Genomic DNA, 21,500 nt, shown 5'->3' with positions numbered 1-21,500 from the left:
CCTCCACCCCTTCCTCCTCCTCCACTCCCCCCCGACCAGGAATTTTAAATCTGGGGACCTGTCCAGTTGGAGCAGTTCCCTGGGAGGAAGTCGTGAATAAAAAGAAAGATTTAAAAAAATATATCCTTTTACATCACAGGACAACAGGCAGCGTGGGGAGGGAGGGGGAGAGATCAACCTTCGACTCGGTTAATAACTCACCAGGTTATCAGGGAAGGTTAAAGGTCGAACTCGGGGGAAACAATGGGCCCTCTTTGACTAATATTTTCTCGACCTCTCACCCCATTGTTGACTCAATCTGGAATTCACCCCAAGGGCCTGGCACTTGAGGGGCCAAGAAGTAAAATTCCCTCCTGTCCAGATCGAATAATTCCTGAAATTCCTGCACGGGAGAGCGACCAACTTGTGCAGGCCGCAGGGGTCGCCGTGGTAACCGCCTGAGGCCTACCCCTGACTTGCTCGTTTTGGGGGGGGGGTTGTGGGAAGCTGGAAAGTCAGTTTCTAAAATTAAAAAGCGATAAAATAAAAGCGAAGTTAAAAGGTGCGTGAAAAACGAGCTGCCTGTGGTGGTTCGGAGCCTTGACCAACTAGGCCCGAGTTTGCTTTTCTCAGCCTCTTTCATAGTTGGGTAAACAGCGCACCGCACACATGGCCGCCCAACTCCAGAGCAAACACGCACATTGTTTGGGCTCTCGGTAAATGTATATTTACACAGTGAGGAGCAAAATAATAAAGAGACCGAGGTCTAGCTGCCTTCTGCCGTTGCTGCTGGTGGTAATCTGATTGGACGCGGACAATGTGCCAAGTCCCAGGCCCCCGGGGGTGGGGACGTCAAAGTGTCACACGAGCGGAGTCACGAAGTGAAATCCCGTTTAAAGGCGGCAATTAATTTCACGGCAGGCCGAGGGAGGGAGGGAGGGAGGGAGGGAAAGGAACGGAAACACGTCAAGAAACGGGGGAATCCAGTCGGTGGTGGGTGGCGAGAGGGGATGATTTGTCTCGTGCTCCCCGAGGATGGCTACGATTGGGCCCGCTCGCCCGTCTCGGGATCGACGTCCATATCTGTGCCAGGGGAGAAGGAGACCAGTGTTAGAGAAAGAAAATAACTTGTGCCTTTCTAAAGAGCCTTTTACCAGCTCCGGGCCATCTTTTACATCTACCCGCCAGAGCAGACGGGGCCTCGGTTGGATGTCTCATCTGACAGTGCGGCACTCCCTCAGTACTGACCCTCCGACAGTGCGGCACTCCCTCAGTGCTGCCCCTCCGACAGCGCAGTGCGGCGCTCCCTCAGTACCGCCCCTCCGACAGTGCGGCGCTCTCTCAGTACCGCCCCTCCGACAGTGCGGCGCTCCCTCAGTACCGCCCCTCCGACAGTGCGGCGCTCTCTCAGTACCGCCCCTCCGACAGTGCGGCGCTCCCTCAGTACCGCCCCTCCGACAGTGCGGCGCTCCCTCAGCACTGCCCCTCCGACAGTGCGGCGCTCCCTCAGCACCGCCCCTCCGACAGTGCGGCGCTCCCTCAGCACCGCCCCTCCGACAGTGCGGCGCTCCCTCAGTACCGCCCCTCCGACAGTGCGGCGCTCCCTCAGTACCGCCCCTCCGACAGTGCGGCGCTCCCTCAGTACCGCCCCTCCGACAGTGCGGCGCTCCCTCAGTACCGCCCCTCCGACAGTGCGGCGCTCCCTCAGTACCGCCCCTCCGACAGTGCGGCGCTCCCTCAGTACCGCCCCTCCGACAGTGCGGCGCTCCCTCAGTACCGCCCCTCCGACAGTGCGGCGCTCCCTCAGTACCGCCCCTCCGACAGTGCGGCGCTCCCTCAGTACCGCCCCTCCGACAGTGCGGCGCTCCCTCAGTACCGCCCCTCCGACAGTGCGGCGCTCCCTCAGTACCGCCCCTCTGACTGATCACTTGCTGTACCTGCATACTAACCTTTTGTGTTTCATGTACAAGTACCCCCAGGTCCTGCTGTACTGCGGCACTTTGCAATCTTTCTCCATTTAAATAATAACTTGCTCTTTGATTTTTTTCTGCCAAAGTGTACGACCTCACACTTTCCAACATTAAACTCCATCTGCCAGATTTTTGCCCACTCACTTAGCCTGTCTATGTCCTTTTGCAGATTTTTTGTGTCCTCCTCACACATTGCTTTTCCTCCCATCTTTGTATTGTCAGTAAACTTGGCTCCGTTACATACTTTCTTGACAGATATAACCTCTTTTCACTCCTATTTATTTTCAAAGCTTGGCGTGTTTTAAAAATTGAAATAAAACTTGGCTGTTCAGCCAGGGGGTGACTCACCCATGCTCGAGACGCTGGGCTCTCGGTTCAGCTCCACCTGGACTTGGTGGAGCGAGAATGCCGGGGCCTGGGAGCCCTGAGGCATTGTCTGAATCGAAGCGTGGGGTAAGGCGTGGATGGAATCGCCGCCCATCTGGTTGAACCTGTCCGTCCCGAGAGGCGCCAGGCTCCCGGAGACCGTGTTGAACGAGTGCCAGTGGTTGGAAAAGCCCTCCGCGGGTTCCGCCGGTACATCTGGGAGATCGGGAGAGCAGAGACGAATCAGCAATCGCAAGCCACAATGCAATGCCTTGACATTATTCCCATTCTCAATTCCCAGTGGAGGTTTTCTATGTAAACGCGTCACGCTGCAATTACACCCTCCCGCCAGTGGTGGCGCTGTGACGCGTCCATTGCGGAGAGCAGGCCGCGGAGCGGAAGGAGGAGCAGCGTGGTGGCATATCACCCCAGGGAGCAGCGCGAGCCGGTGCAGGAGAGCAACGGCAGCGAAGAGAGATGTCAACAAGATCCAGGTCGGTGATTGGAGCGTGGGCAGGTACAGCAGGAGCGGCGGGATCGGGGCGAAGGAGAGGCGAGGGCCCAGGGGCAGCACGGGCCCAGCCCACACTGTGCGATATGTGCGCGCACTAGGTCCATGCAGCAGAGCTGGTCTCCAGTCGTCCTGGTTCACCCTTGCCCCTGGACCAATGGATGATGATGAGAGAGGGGGGATGCCATATCAGTAAAAGAAACGTGTATTTATATAGCGCCTTTAACCTAGTGAAACGTCCCTAGGCGCTTCACAGGAGTATTATGAGATAAAAGAATTGACACCAAACCACATAAGGAGAAATTAGCACAGGTGACCAAAAGCTTGGTCAAAGAGGGAGGTTTTAAGGAGCGTCTTGAAGGAGGAGAGAGAGGCGGAGAGGTTTAGGGAGGGAGTTCCAGAGCTTGGGGCCCAGGCAAACAGGGGTGTGTGGGGCTGGAACAGATTACAGAGATAGGGAGTGGGCGAGGCCCTGGAGGGATTTGAAAATAGGAATTTTGAGATCGAGGTGTTGCTTAACCAGGAGCTAATGTAAGTCAGCGAGCACAGGGGGTGATGGGTGAGCGGGACTCGGTGCGAGTTAGGACACGGGGCAGCGAGCACAGCGGGGGTGATGGGTGAGCGGGACTCGGTGCGAGTTAGGACACGGGGGCAGCGGACACGGGGGCAGCGAGCACAGGGGGTGATGGGTGAGCGGGACTCGGTGCGAGTTAGGACACGGGGGCAGTGAGCACAGGGGGTGATGGGTGAGCGGGACTCGGTGCGAGTTAGGACACGGGGACAGCGAGCACAGCGGGTGATGGGTGAGCGGGACTCGGTGCGAGTTAGGACACGGGGACAGCGAGCACAGCGGGTGATGGGTGAGCGGGACTCGGTGCGAGTTAGGACACGGGGACAGCGAGCACAGGGGGTGATGGGTGAGCGGGACTCGGTGCGAGTTAGGACACGGGGGTCAGCGAGCACAGGGTGATGGGTGAGCGGGACTCGGTGCGAGTTAGGACACGGGGGTCAGCGAGCACAGGGTGATGGGTGAGCGGGACTCGGTGTGAGTTAGGACACGGGGGTAGCCGAGTTTTGGATCACCTCGCGTTTATGTCAGGTAGGATGTGGGAGGCCAGCCAGGAGTACGCTGGAATAGTCAAGTCTGGAGGTAACGAGAGCACGGATGAGGGCTTCAGCAGCGGATGAGCTGAGGCAGGGGGCGGAGACGGGCGATGTTACGGAGGGGGAAACAGGCGGTCTTAGTTATGCTGCGGACATGTGGCCGAAAGTTCATTTCAGGGTCAAACACGACACCCGGGTTGTGAACAGTCTGGTTCAGCCTCGGAGAGGAGTTGGGGAGAGGGATGGAGTCGGTGGCTGGGGAACGGAGTCTGTGACGGGGACCGAAAACAATGGCTTCGGTCTTCCCAATATTCAATTGGAGAAAATTTCTGCTCGGCCAGAGCTGGATGTGGGACAAGCGGACTGACAGGTTTAGAGACCGAGGAGGGATCGAGAGAAGTGGGGGTGGGGTAGAGCTGGGGGTCGTCAGCGTACATGGGGAAACTGGCTCCGTGTTTCCGGATGATGTCGCCGAGGGGCAGCGTGTAGATGGGGAAATAGGAGGGGGGGCCAAGGATAGATCCTGGGGGGACACTCAGAGGTAACGATGCGGGGGAGGGAAGAGAAGCCATTGCAGGTGATTCTCTGGCTACGATTCGATGGATAAGAATGGAACCAGGCGAGCGCAGTCCCACCCAGCTGGACGATGGTGGAGAGGCTTTGGAGGAGGATACTGTGGCCAAAGTGTCAAAGGCTGCAGATATTAGGGACAGTGACCAAATACATGGTCAAAGAGGTCGGTTTTATGGAGTGTCTTAAAAAGGAGGAGAGAGAGAGGCGGAGAGGTTTAGGGAGGGAGTTCCAGAGCTTGGGGCCCAGGCAGCTGAAGGCACGGCCACCGATGGTGGAGCGATGGAAATCGGGGGATGGGCAAGAGGGCAGAATTGGAGGAGCGCAGAGATCGCGGAGGGTCGTGGGGGCCGGAGGAGGTTACAGAGATAGGGAGAGGGGGCGAGAAGGCCACGGAGGGGATTTAAACAATGTAGGGCAGCGAGCACAGGGGGTGATGGGTGAGCGGGACTCGGTGCGAGTTAGGACATGGGGCAGCGAGCACAGGGGGCGATGGGTGAGCGGGACTCGGTGCGAGTTAGGACATGGGGCAGCGAGCACAGGGGGCGATGGGTGAACGGGACTCGGTGCGAGTCAGGACACGGGGGCAGCCAAGTTTTGGATGAGCTAAAGTTTCAGCGTGACATAATGTTGATATAGAGATTGCTAATGAGAATTAATGGCGGAGATACGTGGACCGTGTACAGTAGACACCTCAAGTCGCTGGAGAAATACCACCAACGCTGTCTCCGCAGGATCCTGCAAATCCCCTGGGAGGACAGACGCACCAACGTTAGCGTCCTCGACCAGCCCAACATCCCCAGCATCGAAGCACTGACCACACTCGACCAGTTCCGCTGGGCAGGGCCACATTGTCCGCATGCCCCAGACGCGAGACTCCCAAAGCGAGCGCTCTACTCGGAACTCCTTCACGGCAAACGAGCCAAAGGTGGGCAGAGGAAACGTTACAAGGGACCACCCTCAAAGCCTCCCTGATAAAGTGCAACATCCCCACCGACACCTGGGAGTCCCTGGGCCCAAAGACCAGACCGCCCTAAGTGGAGGAAGTGCATCCGGGAGGGCGCTGAGCACCTCGAGTCTCGTCGCCGAGAGCGTGCAGAAACCAAGCGCAGGCAGCGGAAGGAGCGTGCGGCAAACCAGTCCCACCCTCCCCTTCCCTCAACCACTGTCTGTCCCACCTGTGACAGGGACTGTGGCTCCCGTATTGGACTGTTCAGCCACCTGAAAACTCACTTTTCGAGTGGAAGCAAGTCTTCCTCGACTCCGAGGGACTGCCTGTGATGACAGTGGGGATTATAATGAGGAAAGCAGAGAGGGAGCTTGCAAAGAGTTAATAAGGGATTAAACCGGTTACTCATAAAAGAACTCATGTTTTCAAAACACAGTCTATCCTAGCAGGATTAAGAGGGAGGTCCCTTTTACAGTGGAGGAAGCTGTTGATATTTCCAAACCTTCCCTGTTAAGACTTATTATTCTTTCTGTAAGCCATTTCCCCCTCCTAAACAGTCACCCGGTGTTTCAAACCCTGCTGCATTCGGGAACGCTTTAAAAGGACGAGGGAAAAAAGTTTGAAAAAAGTTTTGAGAGTTGGCAAAGAAGTTGTGAAATTAACAAATAAAGGGAGTGTCGGTTGCATCTTTGCCAGCAAACCCATTTTTCTTTTGCAGTGCAGTCTCAAAGGAATTTTTAATGACATTAGGAACTTTTTTTGGACAAACTTACTGTATACATTCTTGCCCCTGATTTTCCTGGCCAACTTGCGCAGCGGGCAATGCTGGAACGCCAAGCGGAAAATGCACTGGTCTCTGCGGTTCTGGATCCTCTCCGTAGCTGCCATCTCTCTCTGTCCTCCTCCTCTCCCTCCTCGGGTTGGGAGCCAAGCCTCTGTCCCGCACCTCCCCGCCTCCGCTCCGCTCAGAGGCGGATCCCAGAATTAGCACACACCGCCTTAAAGGCGCAGTCCAGGCTCCGGAGTTCAGGAATTGAGCCGACAGAATTAAAGCCAGGCTGTTTCATCCGTCTCCTCAAAACAAATAATGAAGGCACGATTCAATCCCGAGTATAGGATCGCAGTGGGGTCTTTGAGTCACAAAGTCGTGGGCTCGAGTCCCCGCTCCGGAGACTTGAGCACAAAATCCAGGCGGATGCTCCCAGTGCGGTGCCGTACTGCGCTGTCGGAGGGGCGGTGCTGAGGGAGTGCCGTACTGCGCTGTCGGAGGGGCAGTACTGAGGGAGCGCCGTACTGCGCTGTCGGAGGGGCAGTACTGAGGGAGCGCCATACTGCGCTGTCGGAGGGCCGGTACTGAGGGAGTGCCGTACTGCGCTGTCGGAGGGGCGGTACTGAGGGAGCGCCGTACTGCGCTGTCGGAGGGGCAGTACTGAGGGAGTGCCGCACTGTCGGAGGGGCAGTACTGAGGGAGCGGCATACTGTCGGAGGGGCGGTACTGAGGGAGTGCCGCACTGTCGGAGGGGCCGTCTTTCGGATGAGACGTTAAACCAAGGCCCCGTCTGCCCTCTCGGGTGGATGTAAAAGATCCCGGGGCCACTATTGGAAGAAGAGCAGGGGGAGTTCTCCCCGGTGTCCTGGGCCCAATATTTATCCCTCAACCAACATCACTAAAACAGACGATCCGGGTCATTATCACATCGCTGTGTGTGGGAGCTTGCTGTGCGCAAGACGGATAGTGGAAAAATGTCATTCGAAGCGGGAACAAAGCTCATCTCAGGGAATTATAATTCGCTGGGTCAGTATCTGAGGGATGCCTGACCTGTACACCAGATATTCCGAATGTCTCTGTCCACGTAAAAGTGGGTGGATGAGATGTTGAATATTGCTTATCTGAGGAAGGATACTTGCCTTGGAGGTTCACCAGATTGATTCCTGGGAGGGGGGGATTGTCCTATGAGGAGAGATTGAGCAGACTGGGCCGATATTCTCTGGAGTTTCGAAGAATGAGAGGTGATCTCATTGAAACATACAACATTCTTACAGGGATTGACAGGGTAGATGCAGGGAGGATGTTTCCCCCCCGGGCTGGGGAGTCTAGAACCAGGGGTCACATAGTCTCAGGATAAGGGCTCGGCCATTGAGGACTGAGATGAGGAGGAATTTCTTCACTCAGAGGGTGGTGAATCTTTGGGATTCTCTGCCCCAGAGGCTGTGGAGGCTCAGTCGTTGAGTGTATTCAAGGCTGAGATCGAGAGATTTTTCGGACTCTCGGGGAATCGAGGGATCGGGCGGGAAAGTGGAGTTGAGGTCGAAGATCAGCCGTGATCTTATTGAATGGCGGAGCAGGCTCGAGGGGCCGAATGGCCGACTCCTGCTCCTGATTTTTATGTTCGTGTGTTCTTTCCATGGGATTACAGGCCATGACTGTGCCAAGCTTAGCCATCTCTCACCTCTGAGTCAGAAAGTCGATGGTTCAAGTCCCTATTCCAGAGACTCGAGCCCCATGATCCTGGTCGACACTCCCAATGCAGTACTGAGGGAGCGCCGCACTGTCGGAGGGGCGGTACTGAGGGAGCGCCGCACTGTCGGAGGTGCCCTCTTCAGATGAGACGTTAAACCGAGGCCCCGTCTGCCCTCTCGGGTGGATGTAAAAGATCCCGGGGCCACTATTGGAAGAAGAGCAGGGGGAGTTCTCCCCGGTGTCCTGGGGCCAATATTTATCCCTCAACCAACATCACTAAAACAGACGATCCGGGTAATTATCACATCGCTGTGTGTGGGAGCTTGCTGTGCGCAAATTGAGCTGCCGCGTTTCCCACAATGCAACAGTGACCACACTCCAAAAGTACTTCATTGGCTGCAAAGCGCTTTGGGATGTTGTGAGGTGGTTACAGGCGCTATATAAATACAAGTCCTTACCTGCAACCAAGTGAACAAACCATTTGTTGGGGGGGAAAAAATGAATAAACAGAGGAATCTCCCGTGCAGTTTAATTTATTGATAGTTTGATGAACTGCGGTAAATACTAAGAGAATTAATAATAAAAAAATCAATCGGATATTGGGTTGGCATCGGCAAAGAGAAAGTAGGAAAAAAATGTCAAAAAGACCGGTAGTTAGGCTGTACAAAGGTCTTGAGGGTGGGCCCGCTGTCGGTAACCATGGCAACGAGGCTCCATTCTCGGAGGTTAGGCCTTCAACCCCAGAATCGCTGGCGTGAGCTCGAAGCCTGTTCCTCCTGGGTCACGCTGACTGAGGTGGCAAACATCTTGTCCGGAGCCAGGATAAACATGTAGCAGAGGTTGCAGACCAGGAGGCCGAGGATGGGGAAGAAGGTTAGGCCGTAACCGAAGCCTCGAAAGGTGCTGCTGATCGTGAAGGTCAGCCAGTAAATCAACCTGAGGGTCACGGGGAGAGAGAGAGAGAGAAGACGAGGGGGGGGCGGCTGTTAAAACCATACGCTAAATAACTCCCCCCCCAAAAAACACGCACGCGGCCTGTTCTCCGCTATCTGTGCTGGCTCAGTGAGTGGTACTCTCTCGCCTCAGAGTCAGAAGGTCGTGGGTTCGAGGCCCACTCCAGGGACTTGAGCACCTTGATCTCGGCTGAGGCTCCCAGTGCCATTGCTGAGGGAGTGTCAGCCTAAATCACTCATTCCCGCCCCTCCGACAGCGCAGTACGGCGCTCCCTCAGTACCGCCCCTCCGACAGTGCGGCCCTCCGACAGTGCGGCGCTCCCTCAGTACCGCCCCTCCGACAGCGCAGTGCGGCGCTCCCTCAGTACCGCCCCTCCGACAGCGCAGTGCGGCGCTCCCTCAGTACTGCCCATCCGACAGCGCAGTGCGGCGCTCCCTCAGTACAGCCCCTCCGACAGTGCGGCCCTCCGACAGTGCGGCGCTCCCTCAGTACCGCCCCTCCGACAGCGCAGTGCGGCGCTCCCTCAGTACTGCCCCTCCGACAGTGTGGCGCTCCCTCAGTGCTGCCCCTCCGACAGTACGGCGCTCCCTCAGTACTGCCCCTCCGACAGTACGGCGCTCCCTCAGTACCGCCCCTCCGACAGTGCGGGGCTCCCTCAGTACCGCCCCTCCGATAGTACGGCACTCCCTCAGTACCGCCCCTCCGACAGTGCGGGGCTCCCTCAGTACCGCCCCTCCGACAGTACGGCACTCCCTCAGTACCGTCCCTCCGACAGTGCGGGGCTCCCTCAGTACCGCCCCTCCGACAGTACGGCGCTCCCTCAGTACCGTCCCTCCGACAGTACGGCACTCCCTCAGTACTGCCCCTCCGACAGTGTGGTGCTCCCTCAGTGCTGCCCCTCCGACAGCGCAGTATGGCGCTCCCTCAGTGCTACCCCTCCAACAGCGCAGTACGGCGCTCCCTCAGTACTGCCCCTCCGACAGCGCAGTGCGGCACTCCCTCAGTACTGCCCCTCCGACAGTGCAGCACTCCCTCAGTATTGCCCCTCCGACAGCGCAGTGCGGCACTCCCTCAGTACTGCCCCTCCGACAGTGCAGCACTCCCTCAGTATTGCCCCTCCGACAGTGCGGCGCTCCCTCAGTACTGCCCCTCCGACAGTGTGGCGCTCCCTCAGTACTGCCCCTCCGACAGTGCAGCACTCCCTCAGTACCACCCCTCCGACAGCGCAGTACGGCGCTCCCTCAGTGCTACCCCTCCGACAGCGCAGTACGGCGCTCCCTCAGTACCACCCCTCCGACAGCGCAGTGCGGCGCTCCCTCAGTACCGCCCCTCCGACAGCGCAGTATGGCGCTCCCTCAGTACTGCCCCTCCGACAGCGCAGTACGGCACTCCCTCAGTACTGCCCCTCCGACAGTGCGGCGCTCCCTCAGTGCTGCCCCTCCGACAGTATGGCGCTCCCTCAGTACCGCCCCTCCGACAGCGCAGTGCGGCGCTCCCTCAGTACTGCCCCTCCGACAGTACGGCGCTCCCTCAGTACCGCCCCTCCGACAGTACGGCACTCCCTCAGTACCGCCCCTCCGACAGTACGGCACTCCCTCAGTGCTGCCCCTCCGACAGTATGGCGCTCCCTCAGTACCGCCCCTCCGACAGCGCAGTGCGGCGCTCCCTCAGTACTGCCCCTCCGACAGTGCGGCGCTCCCTCAGTACTGCCCCTCCGACAGTGCGGCGCTCCCTCAGTACCGCCCCTCCGACAGTGCGGCACTCCCTCAGTACCGCCCCTCCGACAGTGCGGCACTCCCTCAGTACTGCCCCTCCGACAGTGCGGCGCTCCCCCAGTACCGCCCAGGAACACTCACCTCGCGAGTGCGAAGAACGCAGTGAGGAGGGGGAGCAGCTTGAGTACCTCCTGTGGGAGGTAGGTGGAGAGCACGACCAGGTTGATGAAGAAGAGGACGAAGAGGTGGATGGAATCGGTGACGAAACGCAGGTGGATCTCGACCTCCTCCTTTCTCTGGCCGAAGGGGTCGACGGAGGACGAGCAGAGCCTGGCCAGGCCGTAGACAACGATCCCTGCCGGAGGAGAAAGGCGGAGAAAAACGCGGGTGAAACCGGGAGGAACTGAGCATGCCCGAGGCAGAGAGAGAGCGTCAGAGGTGGGCCACCAATTTTGTTAATGGAGCCAACTCTAATCTGAAGCCCAGCAACATGTTGCATTTATATGGCGCCGTTAACTTAATGAGTCATCCCAAGGGGCTGCACAGGAGTATTGTGAGACAAAAAAATTGACACCGAGCCACATGGGGAGAAATTAGGGACAGGTGACCAAAATGCTGGGTCAAAGAGGGAGGTTTTAAGGAGCGTCTTGAAGGAGGAGAGAGAGGCGGAGAGGTTTAGGGAGGGAGTTCCAGAGCTTGGGGCCCAGGCAGCTGAAGGCATGGCCGCCGATGGTGGAGCGATTATAATCAGGGGATGCTTAAGAGGGCAGAATTAGCAGAGTGCAGACATCTTGGGGAGTTGTGGGACTGGAGGAGGTTACAGAGATAGGGAGGGGTGTAGGGGCTGGAGGAGATTAGAGATAGGGAGGGGTGTTGGGGCTGGAGGGGGTTACAGAGGTAGGGAGGGGTGTAGGGGCTGGAGGAGGTTACAGAGATAGGGAGGGGCTGGAGGAGATTACAGAGATAGGGAGGGGTGTAGGGGCTGGAGGGACTGGAGGAGATTACAGAGATAGGGAGGGGTGTTGGGGCTGGAGGGGGTTACAGAGATAGGGAGGGGTGTAGGGGCTGGAGGAGGTTACAGAGATAGAGAGGGGTGTAGGGGTTGGAGGGGGTTACAGATATAGGTAGGGGTGTAGGGGCTGGAGGAGGTTACAGAGATAGGTAGGGGTGTAGGGGCTGGAGGAGGTTACAGAGATAGGGAGGGGTGTAGGGGCTGGAGGGGGTTACAGAGATAGGGAGGGGTGTAGGGGCTGGAGGAGGTTACAGAGATAGGGAGGGGTGTAGGGGCTGGAGGGGGTTACAGAGATAGGGAGGGGTGTAGGGGCTGGAGGGGGTTACAGAGATAGGGAGGGGTGTCGGGGCTGGAGGAGGTTACAGAGATAGGGAGGGGCAAGGAGGCCATGGAGGGATTTCAAAACAAGGAAGATAATTTTGAAATCAAGGTGTTGTTTAACCAGGAGCCAATGTAGGTCAGCGAGCACAGGGGGTGATGGGTGAGCGGGACTCGGTGCGAGTTAGGACACGGGGCAGCGAGCACAGGGGGCGATGGGTGAACGGGACTCGGTGCGAGTTAGGACACGGGGGCAGCGAGCACAGGGGGTGATGGGTGAGCGGGACTGGGTGCGAGTTAGGACACAGGGCAGTGAGCACAGGGGGCGATGGGTGAGCGGGACTCGGTGCGAGTTAGGACACAGGGCAGTGAGCACAGGGGGCGATGGGTGAGCGGGACTCGGTGCGAGTTAGGACACGGGGGCAGCGAGCACAGGGGGTGATGGGTGAGCGGGACTCAGTGCGAGTTAGGACACGGGGACAGCGAGCACAGGGGGTGATGGGTGAGCGGGACTGGGTGCGAGTTAGGACACGGGGGCAGCGAGCACAGGGGGTGATGGGTGAGCGGGACACGGTGCGAGTTAGGACACGGGGGCAGCGAGCACAGGGGGTGATGGGTGAGCGGGACTGGGTGCGAGTTAGGACACGGGGGCAGCGAGCACAGGGGGTGATGGGTGAGCGGGACTGGGTGCGAGTTAGGACACAGGTCAGTGAGCACAGGGTGTGATGGGTGAGCGGGACACGGTGCGAGTTAGGACACGGGGGCAGCGAGCACAGGGGGTGATGGGTGAGCGGGACTGGGTGCGAGTTAGGACACGGGGGCAGCGAGCACAGGGGGTGATGGGTGAGCGGGACTGGGTGCGAGTTAGGACACAGGGGCAGTGAGCACAGGGGGTGATGGGTGAGCGGGACTCGGTGCGAGTTAGGACACGGGGGGGCAGCCGAGTTTTGGATCACCTCGAGTTCACGTCGGGTAGAATGTGGGAGGCCGGCCAGGAGCGCAGCGCGTTGGAATAGTCGAGTCTGGAGGTAACGAGGGCACGGACGAAGGCTTCAGCAGCGGATGAGCTGAGGCAGGAGGCGGAGACGGGCGATGTTACGGAGGGGGGAAACAGTGCCCGGACGCACATTTCGGGTAGCGGGCGCGGTGTTGCAATCGGATATCGCCAGCTCAGATCCCGGCTTTGGAAAGTTGACGTGTGAAGTTCGACTCGGGATGGGCATTAAATGCCTCGTGCGCGGAGAGACAACGTGCCAATTGTGGATCTCGACACCATGAGGAATGTGATGTGGAGGTGGGCTGGGGATTAGGAGCGAGATGGAGGTTCAGAGGGCCAGCTGCCTGTGTTTTACCATCCTTATTTGATGCAATTAATTCACCCATTCACCCCTCCTTGTCCCAGAGTTAGAGCTCTGGGAGCTTTGCTAACTGCAGTCTCGACCCAGAGGCTATGATCTGTCTCAGCAGATGTCCTTGTGCAAGAATCGCAGAAAGCTCAGGTGCAGGTACAGCAAGTGATAAGGAAGGCGGAGGGTATGTTGGCCTTTATTGCCAAGAGTCAGGAAGTTCGTCATCATCATCATAGGCAGTCCCTCGGAATCGAGGAAGACTTGCTTCCACTCTTACGGCTAAAGGGATCAAGGGGTATGGAGAGAAAGCAGGAATGGGGTACTGAGGTGAATGATCAGCCATGATCATATTGAATGGTGGTGCAGGCTCGAAGGGCCGAATGGCCTGCTCCTGCACCTATTTTCTGTGTTTCTATGTTTAAAAATGAGTCCCTAGGTGGCTGAACAGTCCAATACGAGAGCCACAGTCCCTGTCACAGGTGGGACAGACAGTGGTTGAGGGAAGGGGAGGGTGGGACTGGTTTGCCGCACGCTCCTTCCGCTGCCTGCGCTTGGTTTCTGCACGCTCTCGGCGACGAGACTCGAGGTGCTCAGCGCCCTCCCGGATGCACTTCCTCCACTTAGGGCGGACTGGTCTTTGGTCAGGGACTCCCAGGTGTCGGTGGGGATGTTGCACTTTATCAGGGAGGCTTTGAGGGTGGTCCCTTGTAACGTTTCCTCTGCCCACCTTTGACTTGTTTGCCGTGAAGGAGTTCCGAGTAGAGCGCTCGCTTTGGGAGTCTCGTGTCTGGGGGCATGCGGACAACGTGGCCCTGCCCAGCGGAGCTGGTCGAGTGTGGTCAGTGCTTCGATGCTGGGAAGATATGTGACCACATACCCACAGCAATGCGGTTAACTCTGAAAGGGCCACATTGTCCGCATGCCCCAGACACGAGACTCCCAAAGCAAGCGCTCTCCTCGGAACTCCTTCACGGCAAACGAGTCAAAGGTGGGCAGAGGCTATGTCCCCTAGTTCTAGTCTCCCCCATCAGTGGAAACATCCTCTCTGCATCCACCTTGTCAAGCCCCCTCATAATCTGATACGTTTCGATAAGATCACCTCTCATTCTTCTGAATTCCAATGAGTAGAGGCCCAACCTACTCAACCTGTCCTCATAAATCAACCCCCTCATCTCCGGAATCAACCGAGTGAACCTTCTCTGAACTGCCTCCAAAGCAAGTACATCCTTTCGTAAATACGGAAACCAAAACTGCACGCAGTACTCCAGGTGTGGCCTCACCAATACCCTGTATAACTGTAGCAAGACTTCCCTGCTTTTATACTCCATCCCCTTTGCAATAAAGGCCAAGATACCATTGGCCTTCCTGATCACTTGCTGTACCTGCATACTATCCTTTTGTGTTTCATGCACAAGTACCCCCAGGTCCCGCTGTACTGCAGCACTTTGCAATCTTTCTCCATTTAAATAATAACTTGCTCTTTGATTTTTTTCTGCCAAAGTGCATGACCTCACACTTTCCAACATTGTACTCCACCTGCCAAATTTTTGCCCACTCACTTAGCCTGTCTCTGGCCTTTTGCAGATTTTGTGTGTCCTCCTCACACATTGCTTTTCCTCCCATCTTTGTATCGTCAGCAAACTTGGCTACGTTACACTCGGTCCCTTCTTCCAAGTCGTTAATATAGATTGTAAATAGTTGGGGTCCCAGCACTGATCCCTGCGGCACCCCACTAGTTACTGGTTCCCAACCAGAGAACGACCCATTTATCCCGACTCTCTGTTTTCTGTTAGTTAGCCAATCCTCTATCCATGCTAATATATTACCCCCAACCCCGTGAACTTTTATCTTGTGCAGTAATCTTTTATGTGGCACCTTGTCAAACGCTTTCTGGAAGTCCAAATACACCACATCCACTGGTTCCCCTTTATCCACCCTGTTCGTTACATCCTCAAAGAATTCCAGCAAATTTGTCAAACATGACTTCCCCTTCATAAATCCATGCTGACTCTGCCTGACCCAATTTTGCTTTTCCAAATGTCCTGCTACTGCTTCTTTAATAATGCACTCCAACATTTTCCCGACCACAGACGTTGGGCTAACTGGTCTATAGTTTCCTGCTTTCTGTCTGCCCAGTCAAGGTTACCTCAGGGCTGTGCCAGATCTGTGGGTCATGTGTTCCCTTTGATGGGACATTTGACCCAAGGGATCTCCTTGATCCTACGACACAGCAACACCAACTCGCGGCAGGAATAGGTCCCCGTTCACAGATCTACAGCGACACTGTGCAATCTCTCTCCACTTAAAATAATGCAAGCCGGCAGGGACTCGGCCCCGGGTTTGCCGGATTTCGGCCGGGTCGGGGGAGGGCTGGGGACGGTTTTGCCGGGAACGCTTACCCATCAGGATGGGCACGGTTGCGAAGACGCTGCAGCGGAGGGTGTAGACAGTGCGGGCGTGCAGGTTGGGCAAGAGCGGAACGTCAAAGGGCAGGAAGACATAGGCGCCGTACAGGAAGCAGGGATAGACCACCACGGAGCCCGCCAGAGCCGCGGCGGCCTTGAGGTTGTCGCGGGTGCAGCGGGGCGGGGTCCTGGGGCCCCGGGGGGCCTCCTCGTCCGAGTCCGGCCACCCCTCGCCCGCCGGCGGGCGGCTCCCCGCGGGCGTCCGGCCCCGGCGGCTGGTGGGGCGGGCCAGCGGGAACGGCCGGCGCCCGACGGAGGGGCTGGCTTCCGAGGGCTTCTCGGCGACGTCCTTGTCCTTCGGCAGCGTGCGGGCGCTGGGCTCGCCCGCCGCCAGGATGGTCATCTCCAGCCCGTCCACCTCCTCGCCCGCCGCCCCCCTCCACTCCCCCAGGCCCCCGTGGTACTCCAGCGTGCCGGAGCTGTGCAGCAACGGCGACGTTCCGTACTCCTCCTCGTCCCCCGAGCTGCTGCCCCCGGGACACCCCGGGCCGCTTAGCTCCTCGTCCACCCGCTCCGCAGTCTCGTCCTCGGTGGCCGCGCTCCGAGCCTCGCCCTGGACAGTGGGCAGGACGGCAGACATTATCGGCTCCTGCAACGGCAAGGGTGGCGTTTACACAGAATGCACAACAGCAAATTGTATCTACACAGTGTCCCTATCGTAGTGAAACATCCCCAAGGCGATTACGAGATATACAACTAAGATCCACCCAGACGCATAAAAAGATATTGGGGGACAGGCGACCAAGAGCTGGGTCAAAGAGGTCAGTTTTAAGGAGCGTCTTGAAGGAGGAGAGAGAGGTGGAGAGGTTTAGGGAGGGAGTTCCAGAGTTTGGGGCCCAGGCAGCTGAAGGCACGGCCACCGATGGTGGAGCGATTATAATCAGGGATGGTCAGGAGGGCAGAATTAGAGGAGCGCAGAGATCTCGGGGAGTTGTGGGGCTGGAGGAGGTTACAGAGATAGGGAGGGGTGTAGGGGGTTACAGAGATAGGGAGGGGTGTAGGGGCTGAAGGGGGTTACAGAGATAGGGAGGGGTGTAGGGGCTGGAGGAGGTTACAGAGATAGGGAGGGGTGTAGGGGCTGGAGGAGGTTACAGAGATAGGGAAGGGTGTAGGGGCTGGAGGGGGTTACAGAGATAGGGAGGGGTGTAGGGGCTGGAGGAGGTTACAGAGATAGGGAGGGGTGTAGGGGCTGGAGGAGGTTACAGAGATAGGGAAGGGTGTAGGGGCTGGAGGGGGTTACAGAGATAGGGAGGGGTGTAGGGCTGGAGGAGGTTTCAGAGATAGGGAGGAGTGTAGGGCTGGAGGAGGTTAAAGAGATAGGGAGAGGCGAGGGCCATGGAGGTATTTGTAAACAAGGATGAGAATTTTGAAATTGAGGCATTGCGTAACCGGGAGACAATGTAGGGCAGCGAGTACAGGGGGCGATGGGTGAGTGGGACTCAGTGCGAGTTAGGACACGGGGGCAGTGAGCACAGGGGGCGATGGGTGAGTGGGACTCAGTGCGAGTTAGGACACGGGGGCAGTGAGCACAGGGGGTGATGGGTGAGCAGGACTCGGTGCGAGTTAGGACACGGGGCAGCGAGCACAGGGGGCGATGGGTGAGTGGGACTCAGTGCGAGTTAGGACACGGGGGCAGTGAGCACAGGGGGTGATGGGTGAGCGGGACTCGATGCGAGTTAGGACATGGGGCAGTGAGCACAGGGGGTGATGGGTGAGCGGGACTCAGTGCGAGTTAGGACACGGGGGCAGAGAGCACAGCGGGTGATGGGTGAGCGGAACTCAGTGCGAGTTAGGACACGGGGGCAGAGAGCACAGGGGGTGATGGGTGAGCGGGACTCGGTGCAAGTTAGGACACGGGGGCAGCGAGCACAGGGGGTGATGGGTGAGCAGGACTCGGTGCGAGTTAGGACACGGGGGCAGTGAGCACAGGGGGTGATGGGTGAGCGGGACTCGGTGCGAGTTAGGACACGGGGGCAGCCGAGTTTTGGATCACCTCGAGTTTACGTAGGAAGAATGTGGGAGTCCGACCAGGAGTGCGTTGGAATAGTCGAGTCTGGAGGTAACGGGGACACGGATGAGGGTTTCAGCAGCGGATGAGCTGAGGCAGGGGCGGAGACGGGCGATGTTACGGAGGTGTACGATACAGAAAAAGGCCATTGGGCCCCACCGCTCCGTGCCGGTGTTTATGCTCCACACCAGCCCCCTCCCACCCCTCTCCATCTCACCCCATCACCATATCCCTCTATTCCTTTCTCCCTCATGTGTTTATCCAGCTTCACCTTAAATGCATGGATACTATTCGCCTCAACCCCTCCCTGTGGCAGCGAGTTCCACATTCTCACCGCTCTCTGGGTAAAGAAGTTTCTCCTGAATTCCCCGTTGGGTTTATCAGTGACTGTCTGATATGTCTGATATTGATGGCCCCGAGTTCTGGTCTCCCCCACAAGTGGAAACACTCTCTCTCTCTGTCTACCTTAAAATTCATAATTGATTGAGGTCACCAAGCAAGAGTGCGGCAATATTGGTTTAACCCGATGAGCTAATGTTTTGCACCGGTGAAGTGAATGAAGGCCATTGAGCCCTGGCTTAGTGGGCAGCACACTCGCCTCTGAGCAAGAAGGTTATGGGTTCGAGTCCCACTCCAGGGACTCGAGCACAAAATCTCGGCTGACACTCCCAGTGCAGTACTGAGGGAGCCCCGCACTGTCGGAGGGGCAGTACTGAGGGAGCGCCGCACTGTCGGAGGGGCAGTACTGAGGGAGCGCCGCACTGTCGGAGGGGCGGTACTGAGGGAGCGCCGCACTGTCGGAGGGGCGGTACTGAGGGAGCGCCGCACTGTCGGAGGGGCGGTACTGAGGGAGCCCCGCACTGTCGGAGGGGCAGTACTGAGGGAGCCCCGCACTGTCGGAGGGGCAGTACTGAGGGAGCGCCGCACTGTCGGAGGGGCAGTACTGAGGGAGCCCCGCACTGTCGGAGGGGCAGTACTGAGGGAGCGCCGCACTGTCGGAGGGGCAGTACTGAGGGAGTGTCGGAGGGGCGGTACTGAGGGAGCGCCGCACTGTCGGAGGGGCGGTACTGAGGGAGCGCCGCACTGTCGGAGGGGCGGTACTGAGGGAGCACCGCGCTGTCGGAGGGGCGGTACTGAGGGAGCACCGCACTGTCGGAGGGGCGGTACTGAGGGAGCACCGCGCTGTCGGAGGGTAAGCCATTTAGGACCGAGATGAGGAGAAACTTCTTCACTCAGAGAATTGTGAACCTGCGGAATTCTCTACCACAGAAAGTTGTTGAGGCCAGTTCGTTGGATATATTCAAAAGGGAGTTAGATGTGGCCCTTACGGCTAAAGGGATCAAGGGGTATGGAGAGAAAGCAGGAATGGGGTACTGAAGTTGAATGATCAGCCAGGATCATATTGAACGGTGGTGCAGGCTCGAAGGGCCGAATGGCCTACTCCTGCACCTATTTTCTATGTGTGGCAATGCAAGGATTTTAGGGACTCGGTTCTATAGCCCTGGTTTCAATAAATGGCGTTAGAAGACGATTCCTCACTGCACAACGGAGGAATTATGGATTGTGTGCACCATTCTCTCGGGGCAGTACCTGGGGCGAGATTTCCTTTGTGGATTCCAACAATAGGTTGGGCAGCTGGACCGATTATGGAGAGCTCAGTCAGAGCATTCCAACTGCTCCTGCCACAACACACCAGATGAGCAACTCGCTTAACTGGTAAAGCAGACAAATCTCAAACCCACGCCGATCCCAAAGACTGCCGTCACCTCAGCAACAGCCAAACCGCAGATTCCCGACAACACTGGCTCGTGAAGTCACCATAAGCGAACGTCCCACAGCCCTTCCCAGCCAAAGAAGCACTTTTTTTTGAAGTGCGGTCACTGTTGCAACATGGGAAACGCAGCAGCTCAATTTGCGTAATGTTTATACAGTGCCTTAGGGTCAGTCGTATCTCCGTGGATCACTCTCTCTCTCTCTCTCTCTCTCTCTCTCTCTCGCCTCTGATTCACAAGGTGGTGTGTTCGAGAAAGTTGAGCCCTTCATCCAGGCCAACACTCCTGATGCAGTGCCGAGGGAGCGCCGTACTGCGCTGTCGGAGGGGCGGTACTGAGGGAGCGCCGTACTGCGCTGTCGGAGGGGCAGTACTGAGGGAGCGCCGTACTGCGCTGTCGGAGGGGCAGTACTGAGGGAGTGCCGTACTGTCGGAGGGGCAGTACTGAGGGAGCGCCGCACTGTCGGAGGGGCAGTACTGAGGGAGTGCCGTACTGCGCTGTCGGAGGGGCAGTACTGAGGGAGTGCCGTACTGCGCTGTCGGAGGGGCAGTACTGAGGGAGCACCGTACTGTCGGAGGGGCAGTACTGAGGGAGCACCGTACTGTCGGAGGGGCAGTACTGAGGGAGCGCCGCACTGTCGGAGGGGCAGTACTGAGGGAGTGCCGCACTGTCGGAGGGGCAGTACTGAGGGAGCGCCGCACTGTCGGAGGGGCAGTACTGAGGGAGCGCCGCACTGTCGGAGGGGCAGTACTGAGGGAGCGCCGTACTGCGCTGTCGGAGGGGCAGTACTGAGGGAGCGCCGCACTGTCGGAGGGGCAGTACTGAGGGAGTGCCGCACTGTCGGAGGGGCAGTGCTGAGGGAGCGCCGCACTGTCGGAGGTGCCGCATTTCGGATGAGACGTTAAACCGAGGCCCCCTCTGCCCTTTCGGGATGGACATAAAAGATCCCGGGGCCACTATTGGAAGAAGAGCGGAGGAAGTTCTCCCCGGAGTCCTGGGGCCAATATTTATCCCTCAACCAACATCACTAAAACAGATGATCCGGGTCATTATCACATTGCTGTGTGTGGGAGCTTGCTGTACGCAAATTGTCTGCCACGTTTCCCAGTCAAAAAGTACTTCATTGGCTGTAAAGCGCTTTGGGACGTCTGGTGGTCATGAAAGGCGCTATAGAAATGCTAATCTTTCTGTATATTTATGGCTCCTCGTTTTGAGATTCGGTGGAAACATCTTCACGCATGCCTTTTCAAACCCTTTCATAATTTCCTCCCCTCCCCAAATATCTTGTGTTAATTCCCCCCCGCCCCTGTCCAGAGGAGATTTATTTGCCCAAGTTGTACCTTTGCTGGGACATCATACCAGATCGCCTCGACTAACTCTCCCAACGTGTGAACCGAGTTGGCTCAATGCCCAGTGGCTATTCGGCCACTGGAGGCGCTCCTCCCTGGACAGAAGCCCCTTCTGATTGGCTGGCCGCGCTGCCAATCACGACAGGGGAGGCGGGGCCAGTCCAATGACGCAGGCCCCACACACTCTCTCACCTGGTTCAAGGAAATCGCCGAGAAATTGAAGGGGAAATCCGTGCAATACAAGAGAACGTTTTCAATGCAAACACAACTGATGCATCCAATCAAGAATAACATTTTTTATAATCCTACCTTAGTCCACTTGCAGGAACTTCCAAGAGAGTGATTTTAAATTCGCTTAAAATACACTTAACCAGTCTTGTTGCAACATTTAATGATTGAAAAAACACAGTCTGGCAGAATAACATATATTCTTCCACTCAAAGGCAGCCCAATTGCATTCGTTGTCACTCGTCTCCCAGTTTATTTTTGATCGTTGCTTCCTGCAAAATAACAACCTGTTGGATTGGAAATGTGACCGTCCTTCTTAAAGGGGAGGTTCATGCAATTAAAGGGGCCAGGGAGAGGTTGAGAGAAAGGGGTGTGCCTTTATTTGCTGACCTGGGAATGAGCATACAATGAAGTCTTTCA

General features: G+C 57.4%; 1 protein-coding gene across 1 annotated transcript; it reads right to left on the bottom strand.

Annotated features, from left to right (window-relative positions):
• Positions 1–8,444: 8,444 nt before the first annotated feature.
• LOC139240103 (transmembrane protein 79-like) lies at positions 8,445–16,066 on the bottom strand. The gene is made up of 3 exons (XM_070868479.1): positions 15,658–16,066; positions 10,721–10,934; positions 8,445–8,846 (listed from the first exon to the last, which is right to left on the bottom strand). The coding sequence occupies exons 1-3, from the start codon at positions 16,064–16,066 to the stop codon at positions 8,645–8,647; spliced, it is 825 nt and encodes a 274-aa protein (XP_070724580.1). The 3' UTR covers positions 8,445–8,644.
• Between the last annotated feature and the right edge of the window lie 5,434 nt (positions 16,067–21,500).

The sequence above is a fragment of the Pristiophorus japonicus genome, chromosome 30 (assembly GCF_044704955.1).
Source record: "Pristiophorus japonicus isolate sPriJap1 chromosome 30, sPriJap1.hap1, whole genome shotgun sequence".
Taxonomy (NCBI): Eukaryota; Metazoa; Chordata; class Chondrichthyes; family Pristiophoridae; genus Pristiophorus; species Pristiophorus japonicus.
The sequence above is the reverse complement of the archived record's forward strand: the minus strand, read 5'-3'. Positions and strand labels throughout refer to the sequence as shown.

Excerpts from the sequence above, each read along its gene's own strand:
- LOC139240103 (XM_070868479.1), bottom strand. The coding sequence starts at position 16,066 with ATGACCATCCTGGCGGCGGGCGAGCCCAGCGCCCGCACGCTGCCGAAG. Across the intron at positions 10,935-15,657 it reads AACCGTGCCCATCCTGATGG|GGATCGTTGTCTACGGCCTG; the intron begins GTAAGCGTTCCC and ends CTCCTCCGGCAG. Across the intron at positions 8,847-10,720 it reads GCGTTCTTCGCACTCGCGAG|GTTGATTTACTGGCTGACCT; the intron begins GTGAGTGTTCCT and ends CGTGACCCTCAG.